Genomic DNA, 24,717 nt, shown 5'->3' on the forward strand with positions numbered 1-24,717 from the left:
CGTAGTTTGATATATTGTGGCATTTATGAATACTGGAAAAGCAAGCAATATAAGTTTGTTTCGACAGTTTCAAATCCACAGATATTTCAGTTATTTCATCTATCCATGCTGCCTTCATGCCTCAGCATGTGGTAACACCTGGCTGGCCTTGGCTAGGTTCAATATACCAGTAAGATGAGGCCTGACAATACTTATAGATGGGAGATGACTTCAAGAATACTGACTTGAACAGATGCAATTTTCTGAAATGGATAATATACTGTTTAAGTATTTGCTTGTTTTTCCCCAGAGTTTTGGCAAAGTCTTTACTGCTACCTAACATTACTTTGTACCTATTAACACCCAATTTGCTAAGTTAGTTGATATAACAATGACTTTAAGATTAACAATTATGTTTCCAATTCCTTTCTCGAGGAGAAACATTTGAGGTGCATACATACAGACTTACACTAGAAAAGCTCATATTTATTTTCCATACAACTACATAATCATCTATGAATACCAACCTGGTTCCTATATTTATAAAAAACTGTAGTCATTTTGTGTGTCTTAAAGGAAGATGACAAATTAGATATCTATGAATGTTTTGAAAAGCATGGCCAAAGTTGGGGAAAGGAAGGAAATAATTGTTTCCTTTCTATAGTGGTACCTCGGTACTCGTTAATTGTTTCTGGGAGGCGCGATGAGTACTAAAAACAACGAGTACCAAACAAACCACGTGACTTACTACGTGATCCTTTATTTTGGTTGGGAAGAACTTTCTGTCTGTCCCCCTCTTTCTATATCAGCGACCTTGCCAGCATGGCTGACTTCCTGTTTGCCCTCTGCAGCTGTCCCCCATTTCTTTTTGCAGTGATCTTTTCAACATGTCTAACTTCCTGTTTGTTCTCCGTGGCTGTCCACCTCTTCCTACTGCAGTGCGCCAAAAACCAAATGAACAAGTACTGGGAAAATATTTTCACGTCAAAAGGCGCTGAGTACCAAATTCGACACGTTTTGAAGCAGTCAAGTACCAAGGTATTGATTACTCAGAAATTTAGATGCCTCATTCTACAAATAAGACCTCTGTACTGATGAAATCCGGTTTTCATACCGCATTCAGCAAACATAATATGTTTATTTAAGTCACACTTAAACTATAAAATCTGGTTTTCACTGAACTAAAATTTTGTGAAGATTTACTATTAGAGGAATTAAATCCATATGAAAGAAAATGTTATGTCAAGCTGCAAGGTTCCCCCATAGTACATCTTATTATTAATTTCCAAAGACAATCTATATATGTCTATCTCTTCACAAAAGGTAGGGCTGCTACACATACAATATGCTAGATAAATAATATGTTTTATGAAATAAACTTTTTAAATTTCTTTTTAAAGACGGGGAAATGATTTCCACATCAAATTGTTATACTCATGCTATCATCCTTCCAAGTAATCAAAGGAGGAAAAGTTGGTCAGCAATTGCCTTGGTGGAGCAGTGGGCTAATGCCTCCTTAAGTAACACCAGCTGCCTGCAATTAGTGCAGGTTCGCGTCCCACCATCCTTCCGAGGTAGGTAAAATGAGGACCCAGATTGTTGGGGGCAATAAGCTGACTTTGTAATAATGCTGCTTGGGCCCCCCCCCCGAAAGCCCTAATAAGCAGGCATATACATAGAATGAAGGCTATTGCTAAGCACATTGGTTTGTGCTTAAATTGTAAGCCGCCCTGAGTCTTCGGAGAAGGGCGGGATATAAATGGGATTAAAAAAAAATGGTAAAAACAATGCTTTTTGCCAAAAGGTGTGTGACAGAAGCAGAACTTTAATGGCACAGTTAATCAATGCTAAAATACAGGCATACATGCCAAACAGCAAGCCCCATTAAAGAGTGGAATTATTTCCAAGAACAAAGACACTAGATAGTTAATTATTCAATTATTTCCAAGCATAAATAACCCAAATAGACTGATATTAAAAAAAGACTAACCCCTCTTTTATTTTGGACCTTTCTATAAAATCTCCCAAAGAATATTAATAAAAAGTTCTAGTTAATATTGATAAGAGACCCTTTTCTAACCACAAACTGACATACTATTTTGCCTGGATACATGCTGCAATGCATATTCTGTTCAAAATAAGAACATCTAAAGAGAGTGCAGAAGTAGAATGATGAAAGTTCTTTTCAGACATGCATCTGAATTTACACCATGACCACTGTTTCTCAATGATGGGGGGGGGTGGTTTATGGATTATGTTTTTATTCTATTTGCTGTCCAAAGTTTCATTGAACAGAGAGGCAGCCACATAATTTTGATTAATAAATAGTAAAGCATGTTTGTAGCTGGACTACAGATTAATTTATAAGATGGTTCCATACAATTTCTCCCAAATGAATAAAAAAAAGTACCAAAATGATTATGGGTAATACTTTGGCTAAAGTCAAAATAAGCTTTCTAATGTTGGGCAACTTATAAAAAGTCTAGGTATTTTATATTCTTTTATCTGATTTTTTTAAATGCACACCAGGATTATAATACGTGAAAAGATACAGCTTCCACAAAAATAGCTAGAGTAATATTCTGGTCCCTTACCATTCACTACTTATTCCGACTTAAATTCAAATGTCCATACTTTTCAATATTTTATTGCTGCATTAGTTAAATATTTCCAGTTGACTAAAATGATACTATCAATTAAGCTGAAAGTAGCACTTATCATAAAGGCCTATACTTCTATGAATTTTGCTCTCAGAAAGAGGACAATTTTAAAACCAAGTTTTAAAAGTCAGCTGCCACAGCGTTATTGATGAAAAAACAATAAAAGTCTAAAGAAGCGGTACAGAATTCTTACAAATAAGTACAAGCCTAATCAAGTTAATTTTATCAAAAAGACATTTCTTCATATGTTGCAAAGCAAAATTATCCATGTTTAGTATTTTCTTCTGACTAAATGAAAAATGTAATAATTCTGAAAGAGCAAGTCATTTGGAGTCAGCAAAAAGAAGAAAACAAAAGTACAAGCTCAAGTCTCAGAAAAGGAATTTAAGTGAGCAAAAATGGTAACTTACCTCATGATTCAACTCTGCAATCTGATCTTTCAGTTCTCTAATATACTGAGTAGAGTCGGAATTATTAAGTTGCCCTTGAATTTTCCCCTCTTCTTTCTGTTCAGGAAAAGGAGATAAGTACATCGCATCAGATCCAAAACTTTTATTGGCAAGTTTGATTTAATACAGTATTTTCCAAAGTGGATTCAGAGCAGGTGTCAGCCAGCTATATATGATTAGCCTTCCATACAAATGATTAAATGGGTAGCTACACATTGTTGCAATTTATTTTCCTGTTGCCATTTCATTAAGTCCATATGAAAGTACCCTAAAGAGACAAAACAAAAGAATTGCCAATCTATTTTCAAGTTAGCCATTCCACTGAGACAGACAAAAATTATGAGCTAAGTATACCCCACAAAGTATGCCTTTCTATATGGATCTGACTCCTATGTAGCAAATACTTGCATTCCAAACTATATCTGATTAGATTTACTGCAAATAATATGAAATGAAGTCAGAACAAGCCAGTCAGCATAAGTAGAATCCAAATACATCCCATTGAATTAAGAAGAAAATGATGAATAAGTGTTAGGTTTACAAAGAAGTACATTCTCAACGGGAAACACAGTACTAAAATTACAGTATTATTAAAGATAGCTCAAAGATAAGAATGTTTCAAAAGGACGTGTTCACCGATTTATGGAAGCCACAAACCTTAAAAACTAAAGCAAGCGTTATCTCACGAAAGTACTAGTTAGAAAGTTTTTCACATAACATTCATACTTGAATACGACACTCCAAACTAGTACCGTATATACTTGAGTATAAGCCGAATTTTTCAGCCCACTTTTTGGGCTGAAAAATTCCACTTCGGCTTATACTCCAGTCAACAAAAAAACTTACTGAGGACTTGTGCGCGGCCGAGGCTTTGGTGCTTCCGGGATCGCGCGCACCTCTCCCAAGCCACCGCCGTCCGGAGACCTGCCGAAGTTTGGGGAGGTTTGGGGAGGTGCGCGCGCACCTCCCCAAACCTCCCCAAACGTCGGCAGGTCTCCGGACCTCCGCGCCCTGCCTGCCTGCTTCTTTCCGTAGTGGAAAGAAGCAGGCAGGCAGGGCGCGGAGGAACGGAGACCTGCCGACGTTTGGGGAGGTTTGGGCGCCTCCCCAAACGTCGCCGGGTCTCCGTTCCTCCGCGCCCTGCCTGCCTGCTTCTTTCCGCTGCGGAAAGAAGCAGGCAGGCAGGGCGCGGAGGAACGGAGACCCGGCGACGTTTGGGGAGGTTTGGGTGAAGTAGCCGAAAGACCACTCGGACGACAGGCTACTTAACTAAAAGGTTTATTAGGAGCAAGGCAAACATAGAATAACTTGTCCGGCTTTTATAGCCGGCAGCTGTCAGTGAGGGCCAATCAGAAGTGTTCATTTTGGCGCCGCGTCTATCCGGACCAATCCGCGTCGTCTGCACTTGACAGCTCAGGCTTCCGCATGGTCCGGTGTTTTGACAGCCGCGAGCTGTCAGTGGTTGCGCCTGCGCCGTGTGGGGAACTTTGACAGCTGTCAAAGTTCCCGCGTGTTCTCCTGTCAGAATGTTTTCCCTAGCCGGAACAACCTGTTAATTGATGTATATTAACTGTTTACATATATAATACACCCCTTACCCCTCCCCTGGAGCGTTCCCTCCCCCTTGGTTGCCAGACCCCGCCCACTGGTAGTCCTTTAGGTAGACGGGGGCTCTTCGGTTCCTGTTTGAACGGCGAGGAAGTGGGGGGTTGTCTGGTTCTGGTAGTTCGTTTCTTTGCTCTTCTTCCTCTTGGTATGGTATAGGTAGTATTTCTGGGGGGGGGTTGCAGATCGAGTTCCTCTGGTTGGGGTTCTGAGTTGTGTGGTGGTTGTCTGGGTCTGAGTTGGTCGATATGGCGGCGTAGGTTGCCGTGAGTTTGTGTGGATATTAGGTAGGAAACGGGTCCCGTTTGTTTTAGTACTGTCCCCTGGACCCACTTGTTTTTATCAGTATATGACCGTGCCCATATCATTTGCCCTGGTTTGAGTGTGCGGTTTGGGTAGGGGTGCTCTTTTTCTTCTGGGTATGTGTCAGGATGCAGTCTGTCGAGCCGAGTTATCAGCCTCCTCCCCCATCTCAGTTCCGCCGGGGATTTGCCCGTTGTTGTGCATGGAGTTGCGTGTTGTGACATGAGGAACTGGCTGAGACGCCGCTGCCAGTTCCCCTTTGCGAATTTTTTCAACGCTTCTTTTGTGGAACGCACCATAATTTCAGCCATCCCGTTCGTCGATGGGTGGAACGGCGCAGACGTGACCAGCCTAATACAATTCTTCATAGCGAACATCTGAAATTCACGAGAGGTGAATTGAGGTCCATTGTCTGAAACTATGGTGTCTGGAAGACCGTGTGTGGCGAATATTTTCCTTAAGGCTTGTATAGTGGCTCCTGACGTTGTTTTTCTAAGGGGAGTGACTTCTAGCCATTTGGAATAGCTGTCTACTACAATTAGGAAACTCTGCCCCTGGATAGGTCCTGCGAAATCTAAATGTATGCGTGACCATGGGTTCCTCGTAGTTTCCCATTTGTGAATTGGTGCTTGGGGTGGCTCGTTTCGGGTCGCTTGACAGGTGTAGCACCCTCCCACGTATCTTCCTATCTCTTTATCTATGCCAGGCCACCAGACATAACTTCTGGCCATAGCTTTCATCTTGACAATGCCTGGATGTCCTTCATGTAAAATGTGTAATGTTTGGTTTATGTTCTTCTCTGGTATTACGACCCGATTTCCCCAAAGCAGGCATCCCCTATGCGTAGATATTTCATTTTTCCTGCTAAAATATGGCTGGAATTGGGGGTGTGGGTTTTGTGCTGGCCACCCTGTTGTGGCCCATTTGAGGATTCTGCTAAGTATTTTGTCCTTAGCTGAGTTGTTAGCTATAATGTTTGCAGACAGGGGACAGTCTGGAAGTTGAGAGATTGCTAGAATCAGTCCAGCTGGGGCTGGGTCTGAGTCCTTGCTTTGAATGGGCAGTCTGCTGAGGCAGTCTGCGTGTCCTAATTCCTTCCCCGGTTTATGTATTAACTGATAGGAATAGGCCGATAAGAATGTGGACCACCGTAGTATTCTCGGTGAGAGAATCTGTGGTGTAGTTTTATTCCACGTGAATATGCCCAGAAGGGGTTTGTGATCTGTAAATATAGTAAAGGGTCTTCCATAAAGGTAGTCATGAAATTTTTTAACCCCTGCGACTATTGCTAAGGCTTCTCTGTCTATTTGTGCATAATTCCTTTCTGCTTTAGACAGAGTGCGTGAATAGAAGGCTATGGGTCTTTGTGTGCCATCCTTGCATAAATGACTTAACACTGCCCCGATTCCATAGGGAGAGGCATCGCAAGCGATGCATATTGGGATGTCTTCTCTGAAAAGGGTGATCGTAGAGCTGTGACAAATAATCTTTTTTAATGATTGGAAACTATTCTCATGTATTTTGGTCCAGGACCAAACAGTTCCCTTGTCCAGGAGCCTATGCAGAGGCTCAGCGATAGTGGCTTTATGGGGAAGGAAGGCATGGTAAAAGTTTAATAATCCTAAAAACGCTTGGAGCTCTTGTTTATTCCTTGGGCTTGGTGCTGTTTGAATAGCCCTTAGTTTTTCTGTGGTGGGGTGGATGCCTTGGCCGTCTATTTTGTACCCTAGGAATTCTGTGGATGTGACTCCAATAGAGCACTTTTCCCGTTTAAGTTTGAGGCCGGCTTCTCTGAGCCGGCTTAGCACAGCTGACAGCCTGTCAGCTAAGTTTGCTTCGTTTTCTCCGGCGATGAGAACATCGTCGAAATAGGGGCAGACCCCGGGTATTCCTTTCAGGGTTTTCTCCATGATACCCTGAAAAATACCCGGGGCAGCCGATATGCCGAATTGGAGCCTTTTCACTTTAAAGGCACCGCGGTGGGTGACAATTGTCTGGGCTTCCGCGGTGTCATTAGTGACAGGCAGTTGCAAATACGCCTGCGTGAGATCAAGTTTGGCGAAAATGGCGCCTGAGCGGATGGAAGCAAATACGTCCCTTACCGCTGGCACCGGGTAAGCGTGGGGGCTGAGGGCTAGGTTCAGGGTCGCTTTATAGTCCGCACATAATCTCACTTCCCCGTTAGGTTTAATAGGGGTGACTATAGGGGTCTCCCAGCTTCCCCCTTCCGTAGGTTCGAGCACCCCGAGACCTATGAGGCGATCAAGTTCGTTTTCTATTTTTTCTTTAAGGGCAAAGGGTACTCTCCTAGCTCTTATCTTTATGGGTTGGATTGCTGGATTTAACTGTAAGGAGATGGAGGGACCGGTGTATTTCCCTAACGTGCCATCGAAGACGTCTGCATACTTGGTGCAAACGGCTTCTAGGCTGGGTGATTGAATTGTATTTACCCCCGTTATGGCGATTCCTAGAGGCCCGAACCAGTTTAACCCTATCAGGTTGGTGCGGTTTCCTGGCGTAACTAGAACTTCTAAGGGACCCTTGAACCCCTTGTACTGCACAACAACCTTAGCCTTCCCCTCCAGAGGAATGGGGGTTTTCTGGAAGTCTGCTAGGTGGACCTGGGTTTGCCTCAGAGGAATTTTTCCCTTGCTTTGTCGGCAGATCTCCTGATACGTTCCAAATGAAATTAAAGAGACTGCTGACCCTGAATCTACTTCCATGAGGCAGGGCACTCCCTGAATTTTTACCCTAATCCTCACCTTTGAGCTTAGGCTGTGTACCCTGTCAATTTTTCCTACTAGGGTCCCTGGCGTTTTTTCTCTGATGGCCCGGGTAGCTGGCCTACCTGGGGAATTGGTCTCCAGATCATTGATGTTGTCGCGCCCCCGGCTGCGGCACACCGGTTTGATGTGGCCGGTCTTTCCACAATTGTGGCACTTAGCGTTTCTGAACCGGCAGCTTCCTCGGGCATGATTGCCCCCACAGCTGGCGCAGGCGGCCCGTTGCTCGTAACGCGGTGGTGGCGGCAGGGGGTTCTTGGTTCTGCGATGATCCGATGTGTCGCTTCTCCTCTGTTGTCTGCGTTCCATTTTCCGCTGGAGGGCTTCCCCGTCAGTGAAGTCCACCGACTCGTCGCTGTCGCTGAGCGTGGCGCTCTCTTGGTATACCGTTGCTGGGCTCTCAGGGGTCGTGGTAGTCGATTTCTTCTTGTGGCTGTACTCATACGCCATGATTTCTCGGGTCAATTCTGCCAGGCTCATGTCGGGTTTGGATGTCAGCTTCTTCTGCAGCCTCTCGTCCCTCAATCCGATCACCACCTGATCTCTGATGCGGTCCTCCAGGTCGGGGAAACAGCAGTTCCGCGCGGCGTGTCTGACCCCAGCGATGAACTCGGCGGGCTCGTCTGGTCGCTGTTTCTTCTGAGCGAATTGGACCCGCCAGTACAGTTCTGAGCGAGCCGGCATATAGTACTTGTTTAGCTGGTCCACCAGGTCCGCGTAGGAGACCTCTGTGATGGGCACCGGGCTAAACAGGCCCACGGCAGCGTCGTACACGGGAGGTCCGCTGATGTATAGTAGAGCGGCGGCCTTTGCTCTGTCGTCAGTGATTTTACTGACGAGGAGGAATCCCTCGACTTGGCCTAGGTGTGATTGCCATCTCTCGGGATGGCGGGTATCGAATTCCCTCACACGCCCGAAGTTTGCCATGTCGTCTGGTCCTGGGTCGCTCCTTTGGAAGTTAAAACTTCCAGTGACAGCTCTTGCCGGGAACTCTCTTCCTCGGCCGTGACTTCAGCTCGGGAACTCTCTTCCTCGGCTGTGACTTCAGCTCAGGAGCGATCCCACCCTCGTCGCCAGTGAAGTAGCCGAAAGACCACTCGGACGACAGGCTGCTTAACTAAAAGGTTTATTAGGAGCAAGGCAAACATAGAATAACTTGTCCGGCTTTTATAGCCGGCAGCTGTCAGCGAGGGCCAATCAGAAGTGTTCATTTTGGCGCCGCGTCTATCCGGACCAATCCGCGTCGTCTGCACTTGACAGCTCAGGCTTCCGCATGGTCCGGTGTTTTGACAGCCGCGAGCTGTCAGTGGTTGCGCCTGCGCCGTGTGGGGAACTTTGACAGCTGTCAAAGTTCCCGCGTGTTCTCCTGTCAGAATGTTTTCCCTAGCCGGAACAACCTGTTAATTGATGTATATTAACTGTTTACATATATAATACATTGGGGAGGCGCCCAAACCTCCCCAAACGTCGGCAGGTCTCTGTTCCTCCGCGCCCTGCCTGCCTGCTTCTTTCCGCTGCGGAAAGAAGCAGGCAGGCAGGGCGCGGAGGAACGGAGACCCGGCGACGTTTGGGGAGGTTTGGGGAGGCGCCCAAACCTCCCCAAACGTCGCCGGGTCTCCGTTCCTCCGCGCCCTGCCTGCCTGCTTCTTTCCGCTGCGGAAAGAAGCAGGCAGGCAGGGCGCAGAGGTCCGGAGACCTGCCGACGTTTGGGGAGGTTTGGGGAGGTGCGCGCGCACCTCCCCAAACCTCCCCAAACTTCGGCAGGTCTCCGGACGGCGGCGGCTTGGGAGAGGTGCGCGCGATCCTGGAAGCACCAAAGCAAGTCCTCGGTAAGCTCCGGGCGGTCACTTGCTTCGCGTCTCCTGAGGGAAGGGGGGGCGACTGGAGCGGGCGTGTTTCCTCGCCTGCTGGGTGCCGCGATTTGCCCGGGGAACGCGGGGGCCCCGAATGGCAGCGTGGAGCGAGGAAGCGGACAGCCAGGGCTTCCCCGAGAGCCGCGGCCACACAGGGTATTCCTGTGTATTCAGGCTTGCAAAATGGCGGATCGAGCCTCTGCTGGCGGCAGAGGCTTGCAGAACGGCGGATCGGCTTATACTCGAGTCAACAACTTTTTCCAGTTTTTGGGGGTGAAATTGGGGGGTCTCGGCTTATACTCGAGTCGGCTTATACTCAAGTATATACGGTATGTCTATCGCTACTAGATGGCACTGAGCATACCGGCATAATTACTGGAAAATCAATAGTAAACCCCTGAAACATTTCAAATGTTTATTAACTTAAAATAGGTAATAAAGATTGGCTAAAATCCTGAAACTATACAGTACATCTAGAGATAGATACACTCTTCTTCTGAAATAGCAATTACAATAAAAATAACACCTGGAAAAAAAATTCTCATTTAATTAAAAATACAATAGAGATCGAAAGCAATTATCCTTTTAGTAATGTATGCAAATTCCTTCACAATGTTACTGAATGTTAGGCTAAAAATGAAATGGCAAAATAAGGGGATTCTAAAGAGTTAGCAAATACTGTTTATTATCAATGGAGAATCCTGGCTTTTTCTAAAAACTCTGGGGTGCCTGGCAAATCCAAACACATTTAATTAAATTATTGATTGCCACATTCATTATTGCAAAATGTTAGCAGATTAACATTTGAATTCCAATTCTTTTCCCCTCCATTTTTATTGGTTTTTATTCTTGGCTTAACTTTTTTAAATTGTTTTAATGTAGACAGATAGACAGACAGACAGACTGACACAGTTCAATATCAGAGAAACCTCCTTTACTCCTGGAGTATAATAGACTTTTCTTATGTTGCATTCTACTTTATACTTATGTTGTTTCAGGTATGGAAAAAATTATTTGGGGACGGGAGGGAAATGTATTATGGATATTTGAAATAGCCTGCCCAAACCCACACTGCCTCCTGAACTTTTACTACAGAGCAATGACATTTTGTACTGAAAAACTAATTAAGTTTATTCATCAGGGCAGTTGTGGGAGATTTGTGGCCTTTTTGTGACTATGATGATTCATTCTGTACTTTCAAAAAAAAAATCATGCTGCTAGAGAATGTTAAAAGTTTCCTGTAATAGTGAAAATGGAAATTCTGTTTTTAGATATACAAGTCATTTAAAATGTTTTTGTGAGGCTTATAATATTAAACAAAGATGTTCCCACATTATCTCTGGAGGAAGCACTAGGGGCGAACGCCATGGGTGTCAGTATGTCATGTGATAACGTCATGTGTATAAATGTAAGATTTGCATGATGTCACTGCAGAGATTTCCATGATTACATCATCATGGTTTGCTGCTTTTACCAAGGAAGATTCCATGAAATGTAATGACATATTTTGTAAAGTAACAGAGTTATTTTTGGCAATAAGTAATCATTCATTGCCGAATGATTTTTTTGAAGTTATTAATGTTTCATAATATTCTTCATCCAGAAGAAAATAGATTTCTCAGTTAAATATTAATATTTTCTAATGTCAAGGGCAAAAATATCATCTGGTCACATATGGGGAACATGGGCACTAATCATCAGCATTAACCATTAACATATAATCCACCTTCTGATAAAAATATTTATTCATGCAAAAAGATTACACTGAGATCCTAACACAGATTTAAATGCTTTCGGATGGGCTAAAGATCTATAAAGCAGAAGAACCAGTTTGGTCTAGTGGTTAAGGCAAACGCCTAGAAACTAATCTTACCTTAGACATGAAAGCCAGCTGGGTGATCTTGGGCAAATCACACTCTCTCAGCCCAACTCACCTCACAGTATTGTTGTTGTGAGAAAAATAGGAGAAATGTGTGTTGGATATATTTGGTGCCTGTCAGAATCCATTTATATCACATTTCATAAATGTATAGGTAGAACAATGTGCTTATTCTGGGGATTCTGCCATCTCTCCGAGGGGGGGTTAGAGGATAGTTACTTAAGGCGATCTTCAAACAACAGGGAAATGGTTGAACTGGGGGAGGGAGGGGGAGACACAGATCTGGATCGCACCTTCATTTACAACTGAAAAAGGAAGAAGCAATAACAATAAAAACAAGGAGAGTTTCCCTTTCCCTGACACCTAAGCAAATGATGAGAGCCTGACCAAATGGATGAGGGGAGGGGCTGAAATGGGAATGCTTTATATGGGATTGAAATGTAACTTTGTTAGATTCCGTCTTGTATTGCCACAATCGATTCCATCCTAGTAAACATTTTCCTTTTGGACTAAACTTGCATCCAAGAGTTCTTATTTCCTAAGATGTGGATTGAGGTGGGTCCTGACAGTGCCTTGAATTATTTGTAAAAATAATAAAGGCAGGATACCAACACACGAACATAAAAAAGAACGTTGAGAATTCTGGTGGAATTCGTCAGAATAAATGAATGTGTCAACCAAACATAAGAACATGTGTTATTTTGGAAAAGTGCTTTTATTTCCTTGACAGTGGCCCCAATGTGATTTCATCTAGGAATTGGCATGTCAAGTAATTTCACTTATAAATGTGGGTGTGGCAATAACCAAACACCTGTACATGTTTAATGCCAAATGCATCTTACACATGCACCAAGGCATTTCACAGAAAACTGTAAAATAGCTTACTGTTGTGGCCCAGTTCTGACTTGAAAGGGAAATTCCTGAATTCTTAAATTAAGAGTTATCCTGAAGCAGAAAAGCACAGCCTGATTCATAACTGATCCATCAATATACTAATCAGCCTTAAAAGAGATGGACCTATGTAAAAAATGTATTATAGTTACTTTGAACAATGGGCATACTTTAAACACAGAACTTCACAGAAAGTTCATTTTTCTGGTATTATTTACTGCTATATTACTATTGTATTACTATCTTGTAATCAAATGCTTTATTTGAGAGTTAGTTTCATAGCTAGCAACATAGCTCAGCAAATCAAGTCCATTTAGTATGAACTGTTTATAAATATTTTAAACTGGACAGTTACGCTTCCTAATCTAGGAAGCTGTTGCAATGCACTCACACAGTTGTGCTTATCTCAATTTCACAGGCTTGTACAAAGTCTGAGCAAATGTGTATTCCCATCTTGTAGTATAAAACTCAACTAATGACTCAGTCCAAACACAGATTTAATTTTAAAAATAAATCCTGAGGCCACAAAAAGCTTTCCATCTGTGCCCCAAAGAGTACACATATAAACTTTTTAAAAAACAAGGTTCTGGGGTAGAAGCGAGGTATAATCACTATAAACCACAGCTATTATGGGTGAAGCACAGTAATGATATTCACACGATTGGAAAACTAGGGTTAATATATTTGAGCTGAGATTGAGAAGGTGTGCACAAGCACCAGATGGCAGAAGAAACATACATACTGTAACTAACCATCTTTCTGCTCCCACGTAGTGATCATTCAGCAACATATGGTCATTAACGAACAACTCCAGTGTCTAATCTTATGCATGGGTAAGCTATTTTCCAATCAAAATTGTATGGCTGGATAGCTACTAATCAGGGATACTGTTGCTGCTTATCCAAAGTTTAGTAGATGGTTTGCAAATAAAAAGTTCTAAATGTATAGTTCCATAAACCAATGTCTATGTTGAGCATTTTAACTTAAAACTGAAGGGAAGTTACAAAAGAGGAATTGTTTTCATTCTTACCTGGATTTCTAGTTCTGCAATATGCTGCTGGAGCTCTGCCACAGCTGCTATGCTGTCAGCCTCTCGAAGTCTTACAGCCATCACTTCTTCTTTATTCTAGGAGAAAGAAGTGATAACTGACAAGCTGCATCACACTGAAGAAAAATTGATGCAGAAGACAAATGGATGGACTTTTATATTAAAGACATTCTACAGTTACCATAAGCAATTGGATTATTATCAACATTCTCTCTATAAAAATGATCAGCTTAAATAACAACAACAACAACAATAATAAAAACAAACAAACAAACTGTGCTACTCGGAACATCTTCGTGCCAGTCAATTTGAGTGTTCAGTTGACTGAGTTTCATGTTTTATGAATAAAGGTTTTATAGTAGTAGTAGTAGTAGTAGTAGTAGTAGTAGTAGTAGTTGGAAGGGACCTTGGAGGTCATTAGTCCAATCCCCTGCTCAGGCAGGAAACCCTATACCATTTCAGACAAATGACTTATGACCACAAATCTGGCCAGAATTTCCATCGCTAAGCAAGGTGGTTGTTAAGCGAGTCACACCTGATTTTATGACCTTTTTTGTTAGGGTTGCAAAGCAAATTACCACACTTGTTAAGTGAATTGTGAGGTCTTTAAGTGAATGTGGCTTCCCCCATTGACTATCATGTTGGAAGTTGAGAGGTAAGGTTGTAAACAAGGATCGCACATCCACAGATTGTGGCAAGTGTTGTAAATACACACTGGTTGGCAAGTCTCCAAATTTTGATCACATGACCATGGAGATGCCGCAATGGTTGTAAGTGCAAGGACAGTTTTTCAGTGTAACTTTGAATGGTTGCTAAACAAATGATTGTAAGTTGAGGACTACCTGCATATTAATTTTTCTCAGGATTATATTTTCTCAAATACGGAATAGATTCTTAGTGCTGAGAAAACAGACTCGGCCCACTTCAGTGACCCCACTGACTTGTCCATTCTAGGTCTTGACCATGTCACCAATTTAAAAAAACAACAACTGTAGTCTTTGGCTACTCTAAAGCTGACTGGCTTTGTTATAAACCATAACCAGCACCAGAATACTGAAATGAATCATGATTGTACCTTCCTTCCCACAATCTGTGCCCTCCTTCCCCGTAAGCCCAACTAGGTAAAACATCTGCCGCATATCTGACCACTAGGCTTTCTTCCCTCAGCAAATAAAAACAGGAAGAAATTCTGATGGGGACCAAAGCAGAAATAAGCGATTAAAACACAGAGACCACCATTTTAACTAGATCAGACTTAATGCTAATTATTTATGGGGGGAAAACAGATGCATGGATGCTTATATTTTGACCCAAATATTGTTCTATAAAAGTTGTCCACAATTTGAAAGCAATATCTATTGCAGAATTCCTACAAGTTATTGAACTGTCTAAACACAAGAACAAATGCTAATTCAAGAAAACATTGCTAAGCAGGGAAGCAACTTCTATCTATCCCCTCCATTTCTGAAATGTCTGTCTTTCAACAGGAGTCTTATCTCCTCTCTTACCAATCCTTTAATGTTTTTCTCGTGTGCATGTTAACATACAAGAATAACAATAAAACACGAACCCAAATAATTGACACAGACAGTTGGTTTAGCATTTGGTCAGATCTAACAACACAGCAAACACATCTTAAAGGTAGGCAAATGTATGGGATACACATGCAAACAATAAATATCACAATATACTCTATTTAATCAAAACATGATTATATGCATGGTACAGAAAAGTTGCAACATTTGCCCAAAGCCCTGAGAAGGAAAATGTCTGATCTTCTTTATGAAATAAACCCGGTACTTTAAGTTAGTACTCCAATCATTAAAAAACCTATCTAGGAGGTTGTATAGAGCATCTTGGTACTTCCTAGAAAGCTATATAACGTATGTATAACATAAATATGTAAAACAGTGATAAGACACATGATTTTCTAAAATTAAAAAAAAATCATCTAATGTATAAATGATATCCTATTTGAGAACTAAATATCACCCAATATTAATGATAATTAAGCATTAAATCTACCATTCTTCCTGAAAAAGATGTCAGGTAATACTAATGCAATTAACATGATTTTTTTTTTTTTGTAGTCTGCAAATACAATATGCAATACAATACAGTTCATTTATCCATTGTCCCTACCTTGCATTCAATCTCTGCTTGCTTTCGTTTTGATTCAGTTAACTGTGCCAGGAGCCCTTTGTTTTGTGCAGACAAATACTGGACCTTTCCTTGCAGGTTTGTGATCTCTTGCTCGGCCCTCTGTAAATGGTTGCTGTTGATCTGGTTCTGATGAAGAATGAGGCAAATGAATATTAGTTGCCATCCAGCCAATATAATGCTTTGAAATGGAATATAAATCAATACTGAAGACAGAGCTTGGATGTAACAGTGATCAAGGCTCAAAAATAATGCTTTCAAATTCTACAGTCAAATCTGAATTACCTTAAAAACATCTTAAATGAGCCCTCCTTCCAAACACAGTTCAAAATTGCCTGCCGACGAGCAGGATATATTTCCCAAACTAACATTCTAGAAGGTTCTAAGCACCTGGGGGCACAAAACAAAGCCTATTGTTTTTCCACATAAAGCTCCTCTTGTGTTTCCCTGAAAATAAGACCCAGTTAGTTAGTTTTATTTATGTGTGTGTGTGTGTGTGTGCATGCGTGCATGCACACATGTGTACACACACATATGTATTTTGTGTGTGCACGCACACACATGTATATGTACACACACATATGTACACACAAGTATATGTACACACACACAGAGAGATACACACACACACACACCCAAAAGAGGCAGTAGGTCTTATTTTCAGGGGATGTGTTATTTTGTTTCCCTCAGACACCTGCCTTGCTTCTTGGCAGCAGTACCAACAGCCCCGTCCAGTAGGAGCCCGCATGGCCAGCGGCCCACTTCTGCGGCCTGCTGCACTGTGCCGCTGTGAGGTGAGGCAGGTGGGGGAGGGGGTGGAGATGCTCTGAGCACCCCATAGATGCCCAAACACTTTTTGCCCAGAGGGAGACTGGAAGTCTTGTCTGCTTGAGAATGGGGCGCTTGGGAACGGGGCTAATTGCCCTGTTTCCAAGCACCCCATTTTCAAGCAGATGAAGCTTTCAGTCTGTCATTTCTCCGTCCGGGTGAAAAGTGTTTGGGCGCCTATGGGGCATTTGGAAACGGATCACTAATGCCCCATAGGTGCCCAAACACTTTTTGCCCGGACGGAGAAATGACAAGAGACTGGAAGCTTCGTCTGCTTGAAAATGGGGCACTTGGTGATGGATGAATGGGTCGGTTTCTAAGCACTCCATTCGCAAGCAAACAAAGCCTCGTCTCTCTCTGGGCAAAAAGTGTGCAGCACGTCTGGATCGCCTACCTCCCCCCTCCTCTGCCTCCGCGCTCAGACTTACCTGCTGCGCCAAAGGGCTGGCAGACTGAGGCTGCCAGACACCACACACTGGCCACTGCTTGTGCTAGACACACCCATCCCCCTGAGCTTATTTTTGGGTAGGGCTTATATTAGGCCCACCTCCAAAAAATCATGCTAGGGCTTATTTTGGGGGAAACACATTAATACAATAGCAGCTGATCAAACACCCAAATCTGGAAAACTGCATCGTGATGGTATGGATTTGAATACCTGGCCAAAAAAGTTGAAGAAAGCCAAATTAATCAAATTAGCAGTAAAACCAAGTTTTATATGGTTGAATATGATATAATTTCTCTTAAGTTCATGCTGCCAACATCACAAAGGAAAAACTAGAGTTCTTATACTCATGTCATCTTCTAAGATGTTGTTTTATAATGTTGTTTTGGTATGGAAGCTTGCTTTTAATTTCTTATAAAGGAAAGGACCAGTTGTTTATAAACAATGAAAACTTTAATCATAATACTGCAACAACAAATAACATGAGATTAATGAGATAACATGGGATGTATATTGCTTCATGTCTATTTACAAAATCATAATTTACTTTCTTGCAAGGACCATTTTTCAATGCATACTGTCTCTTTTCCCCCTATAGATGTTGGATCCCAAGAACCAGGAACGGCACATGGAATTAGAGGTAGTCCTTGATTTACAACTGGAATTGAGTCCAAAATTTCTACTGCTAAACAAAACAGTTAAGTGAACTTTACCCCATTTAACAACCCTCTTGACATATATGTTAAGTGAATCACTGCAGTTGTTAAGTTAGTAATATGGCTGTTAAGTGAATCTGGCTTCCCCATTGGTTTTGCTTATCAGAAGGTTGAAAAAGGTGATCACATGACCCTGGGACACTGCAACCGTCATAAATATATTCCAATTGCCAAGAAGCCAAATTTTGATCATGTGACCATGGGGATGCTGCAGTGGCCATAAGTATGAAAAATGATCATAAGTCACTTTTTTCAGTGCTGTTGTAACTTTGGTCACTACCGCTGGAGTGGACTACCTGTACTTAAGAATAGTTTCCTTTACTGTTCTTCACTTCTAGACAGAATCTTGCTAGACTAAAGCAATTATTTGCATAATCACAGATATATTTTGAGAAAAGCTAGGGAGAGCCTGTTTTAACCCTCTTCCTGCTAATCCATCTTTCCAGGATCTTCTGCCTCTGTACCCTCAGTAAAGCAGCCTTTCCTCCTGGAAAACCAGACTACATTCCACCACAATAAAGGTAAAGGTAAAGGTTCCCCCGCACATGCGTGCTAGTCGTTTCCGACTCTAGAGGCCGGTGCTCATCTCCGTTTCAAAGCCGAAGAGCCAGCGCTTGTCCAAGGACGTCTCCGTGGTCATGTGGCCGGCATGACCAGACGCCAGAGGCGCACGGAACGCTGTTACCTTCCCACCGTAGTGGTCCCTATTTTTCTACTTGCATTTTTACGTGCTTTCGAACTGCTAGGTTGGCAGAAGCTGGGACGAGTAACAGGCGCTCACTCTCTTACACGGCACTCGGGATTCAACCTTCTGATCGACAAGCTCAGTGTCCTAACCCACTGAGCCACCGCGTCCCTTCCACCACAATAAACCACCTTTATTACCACTCTCCCTATTTTCACAGCTTTCTGCCTATATTTCTTTACAAGAAAGTACCCTTTACTTATTTTACTATAGTATAACATAAACTTTATTACAAGGTATAAGCTTTCATGAGCGCAGGTCACTTTATCAGAGGATGAGTTTGTAACTCTTAATAAAATGCATTGATTGGAGTAACTACTATAAGATCCTTTCTGATTTATTTGGCAATTTTTTCTAACGCGTTTCTTCTCCCACAATTTTTAGCAGAATGCAGTCATTTATCATTCAATCGTATATGCCCCCTTCTCTCCTTCAAGTTTAACCCTGATAAAGACAGTGTATAAGTAAGACATTTTTCTACCCTAAAATATTTAATACATTCTATATACGGTATTTCATGTTTGATGAAGCACTAGCCATCACATTTTTGTTTTATCTTTTACTTTCGCAGTTGCTGCTTTTGAGGTTTTCTTCCCTTTTTTCCTGTTAAGTGCTACACTAGTATCAATTGCTGATTCTGGTTTAGCATTCGTCTTTCTGTTGAACATTTATGGTTTGTTCTATCTTTCCTAACAAGGTGGGAAATGTCTATAGTTTCCTAGTCTCTATTCAATTGCAACTGTTGAAGATCTAATACTTTCAGGGGTTTTTTGTGAAAGCTTAAAGATCCATTCCAAGAATTGTTTTTAGAACCAGTTCAGCCAACCCTACATTCTTTTGAGGCTACTTTGAAGCCTATAATAGCACCTTTAGGTTGTTTTCCCCAGTTTTTCTTCATATGATTATGGAACTAAAGATAATGCTTCTCTTTTTTTTTATTGAAAAGTTTTACAAAAACAAAGTTTTACCCCCAAATCCCCCCCACCCCAAAACCCCCCACTTCCCCCCCCACTTCCCAGAGCTAAATACAGGATTATAGTTATAATAATCATATTCTAAATAAAAATTATGCAAATATACAATTAACCAAGTTCATAATGTGCTTTAACTCCCCTTTAACATAACTACAATCAAAGTACCAATAACAATATCCCGCTAACATCTACTCATAAGCTAAATGGAACTTTTTAATCCCATATTTGTTCTAAATATAATCTATCCATCTCCTACAAACTGAAACATATCTTTCCTGTGGATGATCCTTCAAATACACAAAAAATCTTAGACATCCCTGCAAGATTCAAAACTTTAGACACCCATTCTTCTATAATAAACAAACTATCCTTTTTATATTCAACATCAAATTAATTTCTTTAACATCACAATCTACAATAATACCCCATTATCCAATAGATTCAAAATAAGACTAACATCCCAAACCTTTTCTATCAAGGCACCTATGCATATTTATAACAAAATTCTTTCATGTATTTTCTGTAAAAACCAGTCTGTCTCTCCTATTCAGACCATTTCTATCAAGGTACCTATGCATATTTATAACAAAAGATTCAAATTAGTTTCTTTAACATCACAATCTACAATAATACCCCATTATCCAATAGATTCAAAATAAGACTAACATCCCAAACCTTTTCTATCAAGGTAACTATGCATATTTATAACAAAAGATTAAGAATAAGTCTGTCTCTCATATTCCTTTCCCGCCATAATTCCAGCTTTTGCTTCAAATAAAGTTTTTAGAGGATCTCTTCTTGTCAAACAGCACCAAAACTCCATTCCAGTCCCTCATCATAATAACAAATTTATAATCCAGTTCGATTAGTCTCTGATGTATAAATTTAGAAAATTTTACTATTGTTAACTTGGAGCATATCAAAAACATCCCCATCTCTGATGACCATGAGCCTTTGGAGCATAGCCTAAAGATCAGCTATTGCTCTCTTCGGACGTACTCCCCCCACAAGCTCAGAGGCAACCACATCTTGCGTAACTGGACCAATTACAGGCTTTTGTTTTTGCTCTTTTTCCATACGCTTATATGCAGCTCTTGTCATCCTCTGTTCTTTTGGGTATTTCTTTAATGCCAAACTCTGCTCCGTAGACTTCACCTGCCACATCTCCTCAAGAGGCAATGACATTGCCCCTTCACTCAATTGTTTATCTTCTTGTACTTCTATTCTTTTGATTCGGGGAGATGGTGGTAAGCCTGCTTTCAGGACCTTAGTATAAAAATCTTTTGCTTTTAAAATTGTGTCCAATCTATATCTGGTCTCTGCATAATTTACTACAATTCCAATAGGTATATCCCATCTGAACTGGATTTGTCGCTTCTTTAGCTCATCAGACAGAAAAGCAAAATCTTTCCGTTTTCTAAGAATTTTTTGAGGTATCTCCTTTAAAATCATAATATCTTGGCCTGCAATTTGAAATTTTTCCCGATAAAAAGCCTGGATAATAGAATTTCTGGTTAGTCTCCTGGAAAAATAAATCACTACATCTCTAGGTAAATTTTTTTGTCTAGCAATCCAGGAGTTAACCCTAAATGTCTTATCCATTTCCTTAAGTAATTCTTCAGGTTCACATTTCAAAACAGGAGCCACTGCTCGTGCCACTTCCCATTCCAAGTCTTCTTTAAGATTCTCTTTGAGGCCTCTAATACGCAAAGCAAACTCCATATTCTTATATTCTAATATGGTAAGCTCATCTTCTATTCTGTCAATCTTAGCCTCTACTCTGTCAATCTTCTGTTCAGCATCAATAATTTTATTTTCCAAATTCTCCACATGCTCCATAGCTGAGTCCACACGGTCATCCAGGCGATCTATATGTACAGCCAGACCCTGAAGTGCAAGCACTATATCTTCCCTCATCTGGTTATTTCGATTAACAAATTCTTCCCTTATTTCCTTCATTTCCTGCTGGAAAACTTGTGTCACAACTCGCTGAATATCTGTCAGTGTAAATACAGGAGGTGGGGGGGAGGATGGTTGTACTGTAGGTTTAAAGATTGAAAACCCTCCCCCACGTCTCGCAGCCATCTCTTAAGTTTCGATTTCCTCTTTCAAAGTTCAGAGAGGAAAAAAAGGAAAAAAGAAAAAGGAAAAAAAAAGAAAAAGAAAAAGGGAAGAAAAAATAAAAATTCTCACAAAGTTCTTAACCTTCGATAACAGGCTTTCAAATAAACAAAATCCGATGCTGGGTAAAGTCAGTTGCAGATTATATCTCTTGCATTATTGCCCAATATAACAGTTTTCACTTCTCACAGGAAAGAAACATTCCAGCGCCATTTTTACTCCATTTCAAGCTTGAAACTTGAAGAAGATAATGAAGCTGAGTTAAAGTTATAATCCAACTTAAAAATTCAGATCTTCCTGCTTTGCTCTGCCTGCTTCTCAAAGAACAAAATACTCACAGTCCCATCTAAGCGGCAGGTGCAGTTGTCGCGTCTGGTTCCGCTCCTTTTGGAGCGAAGACGTCCTGAGAGCGGAGAAAGCCTGGGCTCCGAGGGGGCTCACCCTGTTATCCCCCAAACTACTTGGGAGAACCACAGGGGAGCTCTACCTCTACCCAGGCAGGCTCGCCTCTCCCTCTTCTCCCGAGGGAGAAGCTCCAGCGCCGCGGAGCAGCTGATTTTCGCTGCCTCCGGGCGCTTTGACGCTTCCCAGGATCGGGCGGCTTTGAAACGCCGCCATTCGGCGCGGCAGCGCTACCGGAAGCCAGATAATGCTTCTCTTGACTGTACAAGGATTTTCCATTGTTCCTTATTTTTCAGATTCATCATTTCTCCCTTTGCAGTACTTTTCACTTTCTTAACAACTGGTCTTGATGGTTCTGCTTTGCTGGGGATTCTGCTTTCTTCACAGCAGACATAAATTATTTCTTAGCTATTGCTTCACCTGAAGTTTTTACTAATGCCTCTATTACTAATTTTTCTATTGTTGTAGAATAGCAATTCAAATTACAAACTCTTCTGTTTTATTTTTATCTTCTTTAGATTCATCTTTTTAGCATTCTTGCTTCTTCTACAATTCAGGTTTATATTATGCCTTTCTGCCTGCTTCTGGATCTTCTCTTTTTTATTAGCTTCCCCAGATGGCCTATCTACAATCAATTCTTTCTTAGCAGCAATGTTTTCTTCAGTTTCTTCAAGTTTATCACTTTTTTAAAATCCAGCTGTCTCATTTCCAGAATATACAGTACATTTTATGCCTTTGAGTAAGCCTCATAGATACCATCTTTTCTTTCTTCTACAATCTACTGGGACTTTTGTTACTGATAAAAAGTTGACCCTTGCAACTTCAGAACCAGATCGTCAGTACTCCTAGAAAGATCCATCATGTCTTTGAACGGTCGCTAAAGCAACTGATTGTAAGTTGAGGATTATTGGTACTTGGTTTCATCTTGCAATCCAGGTTGATTATATTTCTCCCCCTGTGCCTAAATTTATAGGGTTTTTTTCTCTGACTTACATTCTGGCATGACCTCCTCTTGAATTAGATGTAATCTAAACTCTTGAAAGGACGCAGTGGCTCAGTGGGTTAGGACACTAAGCTTGTCGATCAGAAGGTCGGCAGTTTGGCGGGTCGAATCCCGAGTGCCGCGTAACAGAGTGAGCGCCTGTTACTCGTCCCAGCTTCTGCCAACCTAGCAGTTCGAAAGCACGAAAAAATGCAAGTAGAAAAATAGGGACCACTATGGTGGTAAGGTAACAGCGTTCTGTGAGCCTTTGGCGTCTAGTCATGCCGGCCACATGACCATGGAGACGTCCTCGGAGAAGCGCTGGCCCTTCGGCTTTGAAACTGAGATGAGCACCGGCCCCTAGAGTCAGAAACGACTAGCACGCATGTGTGGGGGAACCTTTACCTTTTTTTAAAACTCTTGAAATTTAGCAGATCTCTTAAAAGTTGACAAAAATCTGTGGAGATCTTTTGCAGCCACATAAAAGATAAAGCGTTTCATTTGAATCTTAAAACTGCAATATTTCCTTTTCATGATATTGTACATTCCATCTGAAATGTACTTTTCTTTCATCTCCAATTCCCTAAGGCTATGTTGTTTTCTTAACATATTTACATATTTGAGGAAAGCTGGCTGATTTGACAGATTTGACACTTGTGGGTGTTCTTGTTTTAATATGGGTTTATGTTTAACATGAAATTGGTATGGTAATCAGGAATAGTCTCATATCTTCCCAGTGGTTCCCTCAGACTGAATATGGAATGCATATTATGCAAGGCTTGCATAAATAGGTTTTTATTGCTTATGCTTCTGAGAAAACAGAAATCTTATTTAAAAATAAACATATTTAAATAATGTTTATTGGTTGATCTATAGATATATTGGAAGCACTTTTGAAATTAAAAGGTATCTTGGAGTTTATTCAATAGATGAAATATGCAAAAACTCCTAATCCAGATAACTATCTAATCGTATACATTTCTTATAGATTTATTGGCTCAATATTGTTTAAAATTAATCATTTAAATATGGTAAACTTATTGACACCTTTTTATGGGGCTTATATAACACCAGGTAACTAAATCTTGTGCAAGCTATAAACCCTTCTTTTTAATTAATGTAAATATTAACTATTTTGTTGATTCAGAGATTGCAGACTTACCATCATTCACTCACACCAGTCTGGATTTATCAAAAACAGACAAGTATCGGACAATTTATTTTTATAGCTATATGTTTTGGACATAGCTCAATATAAATTGGATTTTGCTGAATTAATATATTGGAAGGCTAGAAAAACTGTTGACATGATTCAGATTAATTTTATACAGCAAATTATTCCCAAGTATAGTTTTCTGTCTTCTTTTATCAAATAAATTGTAATGTATTAGTTGCAACCCACTGTACATTCCTCAATCAGTTGAATTACAGTGTGGTACCCATTAGTTTGTCTACTTTTTCGAGTACTATTTGACAGTTCTTAAACCATTAGCAATCATTGTTATGTAGTTTTACGATATTACTGGCAAATATTCTGGTAATGGCAGATTCAGGGTGAAAATTATTTTTATATGCTGATGTTATTCTGGAAATTCTGGATATTTTTTTTCTACATCGGTGCCTAATTTAATACAGGTGGTTCAGCAATTTAGAAAATATTCAGGCTAAATCATCTAATTTCCTTCCTTTGGGATCTGATATATCAACAGATCCATGTAAGAAGACAGGCCACCAAGGACTACCTCTTGAAGAAAGGAGGTTATAATTTATCAGAATTTAGTTTTTCCAGACATTCATCTTACGTATTTATGTGGAACGAAATATAATTAAATATCTGCCTCCATGAGTTTTACTGGAAGGTTATTATGTATTTCCATTTAAGTTATGGTAATCA

The 24,717-nt window shown here is 41.0% G+C and overlaps 1 protein-coding gene across 3 annotated transcripts in view; it reads right to left on the reverse strand.

The window, feature by feature from the left end:
• Positions 1-24,717, reverse strand: part of EVI5 (ecotropic viral integration site 5) — a 93,957-nt gene that overhangs the window by 15,888 nt on the left and 53,352 nt on the right. For all 3 annotated transcript variants that reach the window (XM_081324340.1, XM_081324339.1, XM_081324338.1), the window contains 3 exons: positions 15,593-15,739; positions 13,433-13,528; positions 3,050-3,145 (listed from right to left, as the gene is read on the reverse strand). In XM_081324340.1, the coding sequence (XP_081180466.1) occupies positions 3,050-3,145; positions 13,433-13,528; positions 15,593-15,739 (339 nt within the window). The remainder of the gene's footprint in view (positions 1-3,049; positions 3,146-13,432; positions 13,529-15,592; positions 15,740-24,717) is intronic.

The sequence above is a fragment of the Vipera berus genome (assembly GCF_964194415.1).
Source record: "Vipera berus genome assembly, chromosome: 3".
NCBI classification, from domain to species: domain Eukaryota; kingdom Metazoa; phylum Chordata; class Lepidosauria; order Squamata; family Viperidae; genus Vipera; species Vipera berus.